General features: G+C 43.4%; 1 protein-coding gene across 9 annotated transcripts in view; it reads left to right on the top strand.

Moving 5' to 3' along the window:
* cnot4b (CCR4-NOT transcription complex, subunit 4b) overlaps positions 1–10,854 on the top strand; it is a 177,174-nt gene extending 166,320 nt beyond the window's left edge. For all 9 annotated transcript variants that reach the window (XM_043708930.1, XM_043708934.1, XM_043708937.1 and 6 more), the window contains one exon: positions 9,600–10,854. In XM_043708930.1, coding sequence (XP_043564865.1) covers positions 9,600–9,895 — 296 coding nt within the window. In that variant the 3' untranslated portion in view covers positions 9,896–10,854. The remainder of the gene's footprint in view (positions 1–9,599) is intronic.
* Positions 10,855–14,080: the final 3,226 nt, after the last annotated feature.

Raw genomic sequence — 14,080 nt, 5'->3', positions numbered from 1 at the left:
AATTGCGCGCAGTACTCCAACAGTGGCCTAACCCATGTCCTGTACAACCGCAACATGACCTCCCAACTCCTGTACTCAATACTCTGACCAATAAAGGAAGGCATACCAAACGCCTTCTTCACTATCCTATCTACCTGCGACTCCACTTTCAAGGAGCTATGAACCTGCAAGATCTCTTTGTTCAGCAACACTCCCTTGTCCTTTATTTTGGTTGCCACTTCTTTCCATGTCACCTGCAAAGTGTCAGCTTTTCAGTCATTTCACCCCAGACTAACTGAAAACATCATCCTCTCCATTGCAACGCAAGTTAGAACAGGTAATCTGTGGAAAATCTGCTTGAATATCCATTGGAATGAAATTCCCCTGAGAAATTCCAACTTTGGGGGGAATGGGTTATGGATTATCATCAGTGGTAGAACTGAATGGATACACAATCCATGCCAGCATTTTAGAACATAGACCATAGAACAGTACAGTACAGCACAGGCCCTTCGGCACATAATGTTGTGCTGAGCATTTATCTTAATCTCAGATCAACCTAACCTACACACCCTCAATTTACTGCATTCCATGTGCTTGTCCAGAAGTTGCTTAAATGTCATTCATGTCTGACTCTACAACCACCGCTGGCAGTGCATTCCACACCCCCCCCACCATTGTCTGCATAAAGACCCTACCTCTGACATCTCCCCAATACCTTCTTCCAAACACCTTTAAATTATGACTCCTCATAACAGCCATTCTGGCCTGGGGTGTGGTCTCTGGCTATCTACTCTATCTATGCCCCTCATTACTTTGTACATTTCTATCAAGTCACCTCTCTTCCTCCTCCTCTCCAGTGTGAAAAGCCAGAGCTCACTCAACTTCTCTTCATAAGACAAGCCCTCCATTCCAGGCAGCACCTTAGTAAATCTTCTCGGCACCCTCTCTAAAGCATCTATATCCTTCCTATAATCCAAGCGTGGTTTAACCAGGGTTTCCTAGAGCTGCAGTGAAACGTCATGGCTGTTAAATTCAATCTTCCTGATAATGAAAGTCAAAACACTTCACACCAACTTGGGTGGCAACTTCAAGCGATCTGTATACATGAACACCAAGATCTTGCTGTACCTCCACGCTGCCAAGAATCCTGTCTTTAACCTTGTATTCAACATTCAAATTCAACTTTATAAAGTAAATCACTTCGTATTTATCCAGGATGAACTCCATCTGATACTTCTCAGCCCAGCTCTGCATCCTGTCATTTTGGGAAAGCAAATCTTAGCAGGACGTATATACACGGGTGGCACAGTGCTGCTGCCTCTCAGCACCAGAGACCCGGGGGTTCAATTCCCGCCCCGGGCAACTGTCTGTGTGGAGTTTGCATATTCTCCCCATGTCTGCGTGGGTTTCCTCCGGGTGCTCCGGTTTCCTCCCACAATCCAAAAATGTGCAGGTTAGGTGAATTGGCTATGCTTAATTGCCTGTAGTGTTAGGTAAAGGGGTAAATGTAGGGGAATGGGTCTGGGTGGGTTGCTCTTCGGAGGGTCAGTGTGGACTTGGGCCGAATGGCCTGTTTCCACACTGTTTGTAATCTAATCTTAAAAACAAAATTAATTGTAAGGTCCTAGGGAGTGTTGCTGAACAAAGAGACTTTGGAGTGCAGGTTCATAGCTGAAAGTGGGATCGCAGGTAGATAGGATAGTGAAGAAGGTGTTTGGTATGCTTTCTTTTATTGGTCAGAGTATTGAGTACAGGAGTTGGGAGGTCATGTTGCGGCTGTACAGGACATTGGGTAAGGCCACTGTTGGAATATTGCGTGCAATTCTGGTCTCCTTCCTATCGGAAAGATGTTGTGAAACTTGAAAGGGTTCAGAAAAGATTTTACAAGGATGTAGCCAGGGTTGGAGGGTTTGAGCTATAGGGAGAGGCTGAACAGGCTGGGGCTGTTTTCCCTGGAGTGTCAGAGGCTGAGGGGTGACCTTATAGAGGTTTACAAAATTGAGGGGCATGGATAGGGTAAATAGACAGTCTTTTCCCTAAGGTCAGGGAGTCCAGAGCTAGAGGGCATAGGTTTAGGGTGAGAGGGAAAAGATATGAAAGAGACCTAAGGGGCAACTTTTCACATCGAGGGTGGTACGTGTATGGAATGAGCTGCCAGAGGAAGTGGTAGAGGCTGGTACAATTGCAACATTTAGAAGGCATTTGAATGGGTAAATGAATAGAAAGGGTTTGGAGGGATATGGGCTGGGTGCTGGCAGGTGGGCTAGATTGGGTTGGGATATCTGGTTGGCATGGACGAGTTGGACTGAAGGGTCTGTTTTATGCTGTACATCTCTGACTCTATGACCTTCGTCAGCTTGTCTCGTCACTTCCTCAAAGAACTTAATAAGGCTTATGAGGCATGACCTGCCCCCCCCCTCAAAACCATGGTATCTTTAATCAAACTGTTTTTTGCAAATTGTTAGAAGTCTTATCTCGATCTTTTCTAGTACCTTGCTAACCACAGATGTAAGATTGACTGGTCTGTATTTCTCAGGGGTTTCCCTATTACCTTTCTTGAACAGAGGAACAACATTCGCCTCCCTCCAATCATCTGGTACTACTCCCATGGAGACTGAGGATGCAAAAATCATCGCCAGAGATGCAGAACACTCATTCCTCGCTTCCCATAGTAACCTTTGATATTTACGAGTTTTGAAAACATGTTTAGCTCAGGTTGACATTCTGGATGTATGTTTGTTTGCTGAACTGGAAGATTTAGTTTCAGACGTTTCGCCACAATACTCGGTAACAGCGTCATAGAGATGTACAGCAGTGAGTCTCTGGGTGAAGTACTGGTGGTATGACCCACTTTTTATTTGTGTTTTTGTTTATAACAACAAACAAAATGCGGGCCATACGACCAGTGCTTCATCTGGAGGCTCACTGATGATGTAATCTAGTATGGTGACGAAACAGCTGAAACCTACAACCAGAACCTTGGCTATATCTGGGGACTTATCTATCTTTATGCTTCCCAGAATTTCTAGCACATCCACTTAAAGTCAAACTGTTCAAGCCTATTGACCTGGTTCACTGTGTTCTCACTATCAACAAGGGCCCGCTCTCTTCTGAATACTGAAGCAAAAAACTCATTCCTGATGAAGGACTTTTGCCCAAAATGTTGACACTCCTACTCCTTGGATGCCGTCTGACCTGCTGTGCTTTTCCAGTGCCACACTTTTCGACTACGACCTCTTCCCAACCCTCATCTACAAATCCAGCAAATGTACAAGTTACCTTGTTGAGAGTGGTTGGTCTGTGGCAATGAAAGTTGAAACTTTATTGCTGGAACAGCACAGCAGGTCAGGCAGCATCCAGGGAACAGGAGATTCGACGTTTCGGGCACAGGCCCTTCTTCAGGAATGAGCAGAGAGTGTTCAGCAGGAGAAGATAAAAGGTAGGGAGGAGGGACTTGGAGGAGGGGCGTGGGAAATGTGATAGGTGGAAAGAGGTCAAGGTGAGGGTGATAGGTCGGAGTAGGATGGAGGCGGAGAGGACAAGAAGAAGACTGCAGGACAGGAAGGCGGTGCCGGGCGGGAGGGACCCGGCTGAGACAAGGTGGGGGGAGGGGGGATGAAGAAACTGGTGAAGTCCAAGTTCATCCCCTGTGGTTGGAGGGCTCCCAGTCGGAAGATAAGACGCTCCTCCTCCGACCGTCGCGTTGTTGTGGTTTGGCGGTGGATGAGTCCAATGACCTGCATATCCTCGGTGGAGTGGGAGGGGGAGTTGAAATGCTGTGCCACAGGTTGGTGGGGTTGGTTCGTAAGACCAGTCTGACCTGCTCCAAGTCTCAAATCTTCCTCAATGTCCAAGTCTACTTGAGCACTTTCATAGAGCACAGAACAAAGAACAGTCCTGATTTGAAGATGCTGGTGTGGGAATGGGGTGTACAAAGTTAAAAATCACACAACACCAGGTGATAGTCCAACAGGTTTCATTGGAAGCACTCGAGCTTTCGCAGCATCGCTCCTTCATCAGGTGATAGTGGAGGGCTCAATCCTAACACAGAATTTATAGGACAAATTTGCAGTGTGATGTAACTGAAATTATATATTGAAAATTTGATTGTTAGCCTTTCATATGTTAGAATACCATGATAGTTTAATTTCTTTCATATGAAAATCACAAAACCTTTTTTTTTAAAGTTGCATTCTCAGGTTAACTGCTAACAAGAGCTCGACAATATGGTGACGGTGTTGCCTCCCTGTGTTCTCTCTCTATGCCATGATGTTTAGATTGATTCTCATCTAAAAGTGAGATAACGGAGTTTTACATGACTTCATGCAGTTTTTGAGCTCACAGTGCTACAGGAATGCATGCAGTTCGGACCTTCATCCCTCGACGTTGTGCCATTTATCTTCTCTAAGATCAGACTAACCTACATGCTTCCATTTACTTTGTTCCATGTGCCTATCTAAGAGTCTCTTAAGTTTCTCTCACGGAAAAGGTGGGGGGGTGCGGCCAGTGTTTTTGCGGAAGATGGATTGTTCCACATACCCTACGAAGAGGCAGGCATAGCTGGGGCCCATGCGGGTGCCCATGGCTACTCCTTTTGTTTGGAGAAAGTGGGAGGATTGGAAAGAAAAGTTGTTCAGGGTGAGGACCAGTTCGGTCAGTCGAAGGAGGGTGTCGGTGGAAGGGTACTGGGTGGTACGGCGGGAAAGGAAGAAGCGGAGTGCTTTGAGTCCTTCGTGATGGGGGATGGAGGTGTACAGGGACTGGGTGTCAAGATGAGGCGTTGGGGACCGGGGAAGCGGAAATCCTGGAGGAGGTGGAGGGCGTGGGTGATGTCACGAACGTAGGTGGGGAGTTCTTGGACTAATGGGGACAGGACCGTGTCGAGGTATGCCGAGATGAGTTCGGATGTGGCAATGAAAACCTGGTCCGATCCGTAACAGAACGATCGTGGCTAGGCAGGAAAGCTTTTGAGCAAATGTGTAATTCTCCTTTTTGCACTGATTTCAGCTACAGTCAACTTTATTTTGAGCTTGCTTTCAATCTGATTGGCTAAGCCATTGCAAATAGTGTCACTGGCATTGTTTTGAAGCCTCATGCACACTACTATAAAGACTCCAGAAAGAGATGTTAAGTCGATGGGTTTGAATATGTTTTTGAAGTATTTCCTGAATAGCAAAAATTAATGGTAGAAGTGTTGAGTTTACTTGGAATGCAAGGACTCAATAGGACAGAGAGAAGAAGCAAAGGTTTCAGTGTGTGTGGTGAAGTGCAACCATGGAGCTGCTCAATTCCAACTGAAATGTCAATCTTAATGCCTTTAGAACACACCTTTTACTCAGGCCTAACTAAATATTACTTTGAAGGAAGATTCTTCACTTTAATGATGGGATTCTCAGGCCATACAGCTTCTATTCTGCCTTACAACTGATGAGTTTGATAGCAAGAAGATTGTAATACAGCCCTCCAAGGTAGGACCTTTCCATGCTGGCCACCCTCTCCCATATCCCAATCCTTCTAGTCAGTCTGCATAGGTGGCAGTGGAAGGAATTGAATTTGTGGCTGCTGTTAGGTGTTGATCAATTCAAAAGGATTACATTTTACAAACTCAAATGATCATATCAAATACCAAATGAGTAAACCTCAACAGGTCTGTCTTGTAACTTGTTCTAGATGTGGAATCACAGCAGAACATTCAAGCAATTGAGTGCATGCTGGTGGTTTGTACTGCAATCAGCCAGCCACATTGCCACAATCCATAACCATGCCACAATCCATAACCATGCCCCAGGGAGTTTTTTTCCTACCAGTCCAATTTCCTTTTGAAATAATTGATTATTTCATCTCCAGCACCTTCACTGGTGAATTTCAGGTTGTTACCATTTGCTGCTTAAAAGGTTCTTCCCCAAATCCTCCAGAGCCTTTACACTTTTACTCCAAAACTTTGCAAACCCAAGTTCTCGTACATCATGGAAATGCCTTTCTTTGTCTCCCTTATCCAAACCTGCCATAATTTATGTACCTTTTATTCTTGTTACCCTTCTCTCTCCTACTCCTGAGGAGAACCTTTTTTTTTTGTGACCCAATTTTGCGCTGAGGAAGAATTGTTGACCTTAAGCAAAGCAGGGATGACTACAATAAAAATCTAATGTCTGTCTCCTCTCCCCTACACATACAAATAATTTGCCTGTTTGCTTGCTACTTGAGTAAGCAAGAACTAGTCATTAACTGGGTATTTACTTGTCTCTATCTCTTAGTCCAAAACCACATTGTGAATTTACTAGTTGACTATTGTTTGCTCCCTTAATGTGCCATACCTCATTTGCAGTCAAATGTGTTTAAGCTGTGTAACTTTCATGGTATAACTGTAATATCCACTGCACCATGTCTGAATTTTCACAATGAGTACAGCACTGTGTTTGCAGTGTTTCATCGGTGTTTCAAAGTTGGAACAGTGGGGTGGAGAGTTGTTCAGAAGAGAGCATTAATGATACTTGGTGTTTAAGTTAACAATGAGAGAGGAAGGAATATACTGAGATGCTGCTAAAGGAAATGGTGCATCATTCTATAGGAGGACCTAATAGATTAGTGTGCAGCAAGTTCCCTGGTCATTCCCCATTGATTAGATTACATACAATGTGGAACCAGGCCCTTCGGCCCAACAAGTCCACACCGACCCTCCGAAGAGCAACCCACCCAGACCCATTCCCCTACACTTACCCCTTCACCTGACACTACGGGCAATTTAGCATGGCCAATTCACCTCACCTGCACATTTTTGGACTGTGGGAGGAAACCGGAGCACCCAGAGGAAACCCACGCAGACGCTGGGAGGATGCGTAAACTCCACACAGACAGTTGCCTGAGGCGGGAATTGAACCTGGGTCTCTGACGCAATGAGGCAGCAGTGCTAACCACATGTCTCACTGATTACAGCCAAACTCTGGAACTCTAGCAATATTTTGGCTCCATTTCATGTCAATGATACTCAACATTGCACTCATAGGATCAGTTCAGATGCTGCATGCTATTGATGCTTTTTCATTTTTCCTGTATACATTGGAAATACCTTGCAAGTGTGCTCTGATTGTAAAGATCTACTCTGTTTTGTATGCAGGCACATTACCAATTACACAATCATGCTAAGTGCTTCATTTACAATTGATTTGAATCCAATCAGCCTTGGCGCAATCTTTGTTTCATTTGTATCAATTTGCCTTCCAGTCCTCTGGTTTTTTTTATTCGAGTGTGGTGCAAGTGTTCAGTATGGACTTTGAAATGGTGCATTTTCCTTCCCCTACGTGGAGTTGAATTTTGTGTGTGGCAAATGTACCCCCAGTATATGACACAAAACAGAAACTGCTGGAGAGGCTCAGCAGTTCTGGCAGCACTAATGAGTGAGAGAGAGAGACTCACATCTATCTTTGCTCCAGTGTCCTCGAGGATCATCATTGTCTCTCAGCTCAGTTGTTCCCCCTACTACAGCCCTCATCTCTGCACCCTTGAGGGCAAGTGGCAAGGATTATAAATAATTGTAGGCAACAAGTAATTTAGTCACATTGTCAGATCTACTTGAATCACAGAAGCCAGTATTGTGTTATCCACCACTATTGAACCCCATTTCCGAGACATGCTGGGATTCCAGGTTCTGTTCTGGACTGTAAATTGCCATTTTAAGACCCTCTTCCCCCTTCATCTTCATGTTCACCTCCAACAAATGTGAGGAACTGATCAATATTTTTGCCTCTAAGATTAAGACTGTCTGATTACTTGCTACCTCATCTTTCCAGTGTTAGTTCTGTTATCTGAAGTTGCCAGCCACATTTACCTGTGGTTTTAATTATTCTAACTTGGGAAAACTGAGGTTTCACATGAATATCAGGAATAAATCCATAAAACTATGCTTGCCTGACTTCATAGGTGAGTTCAGGAATTCCTCCTATTTCTACTGTATTAAGATCTGAAGCTAGATTCTGTTCCTTCGCTGTTTTGTAAACCAGTCTATGCTTGAAATCTAGAGAGTTCACTGTTAGCAATATAACTTCCCATTGATTAATGTTTTGTAAAGCCTTCCCCTGCTATGGGTAAAGAGTAAATTTTGGGAAAATGCTTAAACTTTCTCATCATTTGCCCCAAAGCAATTTGCAATCAGACTTCTTTTTCAAGTTCATTGACTTTGAAATGTTGGGAAGTGCAGAAGCCACAAAGGAAGGTCTGTTTAATATTTAATACATGACCAGCCAATCCTGTTTGTGATTTAATTTGACAGATAAATATTGACAAATTCACCAAAAGCATGTGATTCTATCCTTGATCTCTTTTCTATTGAAACATTTTCATTAATGATCCACAAAAGCAGGCCAAGTTTCCATCTGTGTGACAGTTCTTCCTGGCTCAATATCTCTGGTTTCACCGTTGGTTCATGTCGTTGCTATACTCATTGGATCCTGCCCGAGTTCCAACTTTGCTCAAAGCGAACCAATCCTATTTAGAGTCCTAGAGATGTACAGCACAGACCTTTCGATCCAACTCATCCATGCTGACCAGATATCTTAAATTACTCTAGTCCCATTTGCCAGCACTTGGCCCATATCCCTCAACCCTTCCTATTTGATGGCTCTTCATGGTACCAGGGTCCCTCTAATCTCTATTGCATCAACTTGCTTGACACATGCTTAGACCCAGCCTGGTGCTGTACAACCTGTTCTTTAACCCTGAACCACCTCTCTCACACATGCATTCAAAACTGACAGACCAGAATACACTTGTTTGCTCTGCTCTCCACTATTGAAGCTCTTCTCTAAGATGTATCCTGATTTCTTCCCCTCCAATCTGGAATTGTTCAGCATTAGTCTCCCTTGCCCATCAACCCATTCCTCAAAGACCACATAGCATCACAGAAATTGAGTTTATAATCCTCATTCTAATTTCTCAATCCTTCCTGAATCTCCCCGATTCACTGGTTTTGCCCCTTTGGTATTTGCTGCATTGTTTTCAAAGGTGCTTTCTAAAAGAGAAAATAAACTTGCTGTTTTTAGATAACTTGTTTGAATCATCCTTTAGCCTTTTAGTTGCTTCATTCCTTTTCAGATTCTAATAATCTAGCTGGAGTCAAGGATTATGCCCTCCCTACTTATAACTTCAATCATCGGCGTGGGTGATTAGGGTTTGTCCAGTTCTGAATCTTATACCAGTTTTCACACAGTTCTCTGGAGAGCCTCCAGAGGTTGCGACTATTCTCAGAGCACAGTAAATTAGTGAAATTTTATGAAGAGGTTCATAATTGTAGATTTTGAATAAAGAAAGAGACGCTGTTCTTACTGTCAGAAGAGGATAGAATCACATGCTTTTAAACAACTGGCAAAAAAGCTATGGGAACATGAATTTTGTTTTTATAAGTAGCGTATGATACCTGAATTGCTCTTCAAAAATGATAGAGAAATGGATGTTCACTCGAAGGTCATATTTTTAGGACTAAAGACTAGCTGGCAGAGCTGCTATGCATATGATGGTCGAAATGGCCTCTGAAAATTATATTTCACTTTTGGAAACAGTGTTTGTGTATTATTAAGCATTTAGGTGTTCCAGCAGTACCCACATGTTGTCTGCTCTCTCCACAGGTGTCCCAGCATCTACGGGGAACAGCTTAGATACTCTGCAGGATGAAAACCCTCCACATTGGCTGAAGTCGCTTCAGACACTGACAGAAATGGACGGCCCCACGGCAGCACAAGCAGGGCACAGTAACCCCTTCAACACACAGATCCCCTTGCACAGAGCCGGCTGGTCCCCCTACCCTCCACCCGCCAACCCAGGCAACTTCCACTCTCCACCTCCAGGCTTCCAGACCACCTTCAGACCCCCCAACAAAACCCCCACAGATCTTCTACAGAGCTCTACATTGGATCGTCACTAAGGAAAACTGAATTACTCCCCTCTTCTCTCTCCTTCTGTCTTTTCTTTCTTATTTTTCTCTCTCTCCCTCAGTACAAACAATCTCAGTTCCTGATCAGTGCCAGATGCAATGCAATCGCAGCATTATGTTAGAATTACCAGGAGATTTTCCTGCTCACCAGTCTTTTGACAGCATGCTTGCCCACCTCTTGGGTGGGCTGTAGTGCCTCCTGCTGACCAGTGTCTGATCTACAAGAGCTGCCTAGAAGAATAGATTAATACAGCATCAAACAAAGCCATTTGGCCCATTGTGCCTGTACCTCTTGCAATATCAAATTATGCCTCACAATGCAGAAAAATCCACCAAAAGTGGGTATGTGAGAAAATTGCACAGTAAAATACATGCAGGAGAGCTGGTATCAAAGTTCATACTTAATGCATAATTAAGAGTTTGAGTTCATGGTCAGCAGGAGTATGGCATGCTGGGTAAGCATTTTGATTCATGGTAATAAATGGGCATGTAGCTGAGGAGTGGATGAGTTGACTAAAACAATTTGATTTTTTAATTTTGACTTTAGCTTAAATAATACAAGAAATATGTTTTAAAAAGCATTCACAAATTTAATACCTAGACAACAATAAAAGAACTGCTGAACACAGAGTGGTATATACTCATTTCTTTATCTGTCTTTCTCTGTGTCTGTCTGTCTCTCTTGGCATTTAAAATTCACTGGAATGGGAGCTCTGGGATAGCACTGCATTGGGGGTCACTTCATTCATCAGGAGCACAACTTCTCGAAACTCTGCCTGCCACTTCAAGTAACCTGTAGGTTCTGGACATCGTGCAGTATTTGAAGAGTGTGGTTAACCTCAACGCTAAAACTAAAAAAATTGTACCTCTTCAGATTCAAAACTAAATCTTAAAATAATAAAAAAACTTGATCCTGCCGCGTTTCGTCTACCTATGTGTCTGTTCTTGAATTCACCTGCGTTCAACACTAACAAGCCACTCTAGCCTTAGCTGCTGTGCAGAGGTCTGTGTTCAAGTTTCCTGAAGGTCAGGCACCTTATGCAGACATTGAGTAGGGGGTTGGGATGAACAATTTGTGGAGACTCGCCAAATGTTTTAATGCACTCTGAAAAACCCTTTGTAAACTTACCTGAGGATGCCATTTCTCCTGTAAGTTATACCTCTCAAAAATCAGAATATTAACTATTCTGACTTCACCACTACATATAGCTGAAATGCATCAATTCCTGCCTGCTACTATTAAGCCAACTTCTTAGGATTGTTTTCAACAACTTGAACCCCCAGTGATCTGCAAATATCAGTTCTGCTCCTGAGGAGTCTCTCCTATGAGTCAGTGTCAGATATCTCGCTGCAAATCTGTTTTGTTTCCTTATTCATTCTTGGAAAGTGGATGTCACTGGCAAGGCTAGGTTTGTCACCCATCTATAATTTTCCCCCACACAATATTTTTGCACACAAAAATATTTTGTGTGCAGTTTGAGGATAGTTGAGAGTTGATCATTTTGCCACAGGTATGGCGTCCAGTAAGCCTAGCAGATTCTCCTCACTGGAGAAACAAATCATTTTCAACAGCACATTTTGTGGTCACCAATACAGGTTTGAAATGCAAATTCCGCCAACTGTGTTGTGGTATTTGCATTGATGCCCCAGCTTTGCCGAGATTTCTAGTCCAATGATTGCTATAGCAACACAATTCTAATTCCCCCACAAAAAAAACCCTCTTGTAAATATTAATCCAACTTTCAAGTGCACTTTGTAACTCCTAAGATTACCTTGTAACCAACTTGAGGATCCCCTGCAAGTATTAACTGAGCTTGTCACCTCCTTGTGGCTCTATCACTTCTCTAAGGATCCTTTGGAAGTAGTGGAGACCTCCCAAGAACCATTTGCAATTATTACTGTATGCTCTCTAGATGGAATGTAAGCTAATCTGCAAATCGAGATGAACAAAGGGATAATAGCTGATATCATGGGTAGGCTGTCTCGTGGCCATCGACCAGGATAATGGGTTTGGTGGCCAGACAGCACCTCCCAACTCCCTATTAATAAGGTATATAAACAGGAGAGGGAGGGTTGACAAGATCCAGGCAGGCGTACCACACTATCTCCTTGGGAGAGATCAGGTATTCCCCTGCATCCATCTGGGAAAACAGCAAAGAATGTTGGTACCGCAAGATACATAGTCCACCAGGATGTGGGAGCACTCTGTGTCTACCCCTCCATCTGGAAGTAGTAAAGTATTCTGATCTGTTATTTATTGTGTAAGTTTAAACTGCTGCCTCTTAGTAAACTCTCAGAAATTGTAATAAATCGCTGACTGCCTATATGAGATAAATGTGATCACGAACCACATAAAATCAACACGTTAGCCATCATATCTGAAGACAAAAATTTTCCATCTAAGTATAAATAACAAGGGAGCTAAAATCCTGCAGTCGGTTTATTATATTCCCACAAGATGAATTGATCTTTGATCACACAGTATTGCCCTTTGATGTGAAGGGCATTGTGTAACTGGCCACTCGGGTGTTTCCTTTCTTCCTGGTGGTGGAAATTGAATAAAGATTTGTGCACCTTGTGTCTCTCACTGTGTCTCACACCTGCACACACACAACATGGGTGCTGGGGAAAAAATAAGCACTACCGCAGTTAGGCGGTAGTGTGGGGGTTTAAAAGGGGAAAAAAAAAGGAAGAGAAAAAGAAGAATTGATCTTTCTGCTTGGTGCACTGTAATACTTGGAGACATGCAGGCTGCTGCGCTCTGTTCCTATTTTGAATCTCCATGCTGCTGGTGAAGCTCCAAATGGTCCCACTCATGGCACTCATGACTTTCTGGAAACTGTCAGTCCGAGCTCCATAAGTGAGGTTCTTTATGGCATCCAATGTTAACATTCTAGTCGTCATCATCTCGAGAAGCTCTTACTGTACTGTTTTGTGCACTGTGGCTGACTGACATTTTTTTTAACAACTTACGTTCATTGGTGTAATATTTTCTCTTTTTTTTTGTGGTCTAGTGCTTCTCTGGGTCTTGTGTTCCTTTTTCCACAGTACTACTCTGCTGCTGGACTTCTAGAATCATAGAATCCCTACAGTGCAGAAAGAAGCCAGTCAGCCATCAATTCTGCACTGAACCCTCCAAAGAGCATCCCACCCAGACCCACTTCCTTCCCATAACCCCACATGGGGTTTTCAACCTTGGCTAACCCACCTAATCTGCACTTCCCTGGACACTACAGGGCAATTTTTACCATGGCCAGTCCATCTTGCTGCACATCCTTAAACACCTTGGGCAATGTAGTATGGCCAATCCACCTAACCTGCACATCTTTGGACTGGGAGGAAACCAGAGCATCTGGCAGAAGCAGGGAGAACATATAAACTCCACACAGACAGTTGGAATCAAACCGGGATCCCTGGTGCTATGAGGCAGTAGTACTAAACACTGTGCCACCTTTCATCCTCTTCATGGATTTCCCTCAGCTCTGCTCAGATGGCTGTAGTACTGTACTGTAACTGGTCATCTCTTGCTACTTGCCTCGAATTCTAGGGATCCATTCACTGTTGCCACATGGTGTTACTCATCATGTAGTAAGATGAAGTCCACATTCAGGTGAGTAAACATTGCTAGGCATTACCAAACATGACTATACGAAAGGGCTAGCAAAAGATAGCACAGATTTGGGAGTGATGGGGGTGGATGTAGTTCCATATGATCTGACATCATGAAGATGTGTTGTATTGTTCTTTGTTGTCTGAAGATGTGGATTATTACATACATCTGCTTGCATAGCTATGTTTAGCCTAAAGATGTAACTGACTCTTACCTCCACAGTCACAAAGATAGGCAGGAAGAGCTAATGTGTTCATATACTGTCACCAAAACAGTCAGTTGACACTCTATTCAAACACTTGCTGTAATGGTGAAGCAAGGTGAACGGACTGGTTTTATTGTCGATACAATCTCTTGTCTCATAAGTAGCCCAACAGAATATGTCTGAACCAGAACCATAGCAGACTCACTTATTTGTTCATTTTGTTTGGCTTGAACACCTCATTCTGGTTTCAGATTGAGCTGAAGCTAACTGGAAGTTGGTTCTATGCAGTTAACTCCTGAACAAAGGAGCGGTCATGACTGAAATAAAATATAAATATATTGAATCATGAGAATATCAGGGT

This window comes from Chiloscyllium plagiosum, chromosome 19 (genome assembly GCF_004010195.1).
Source record: "Chiloscyllium plagiosum isolate BGI_BamShark_2017 chromosome 19, ASM401019v2, whole genome shotgun sequence".
Classification (NCBI taxonomy): domain Eukaryota; kingdom Metazoa; phylum Chordata; class Chondrichthyes; order Orectolobiformes; family Hemiscylliidae; genus Chiloscyllium; species Chiloscyllium plagiosum.
Note: the sequence above shows the minus strand (reverse complement) of the source record. Positions and strands in the feature narration are given on the sequence as shown.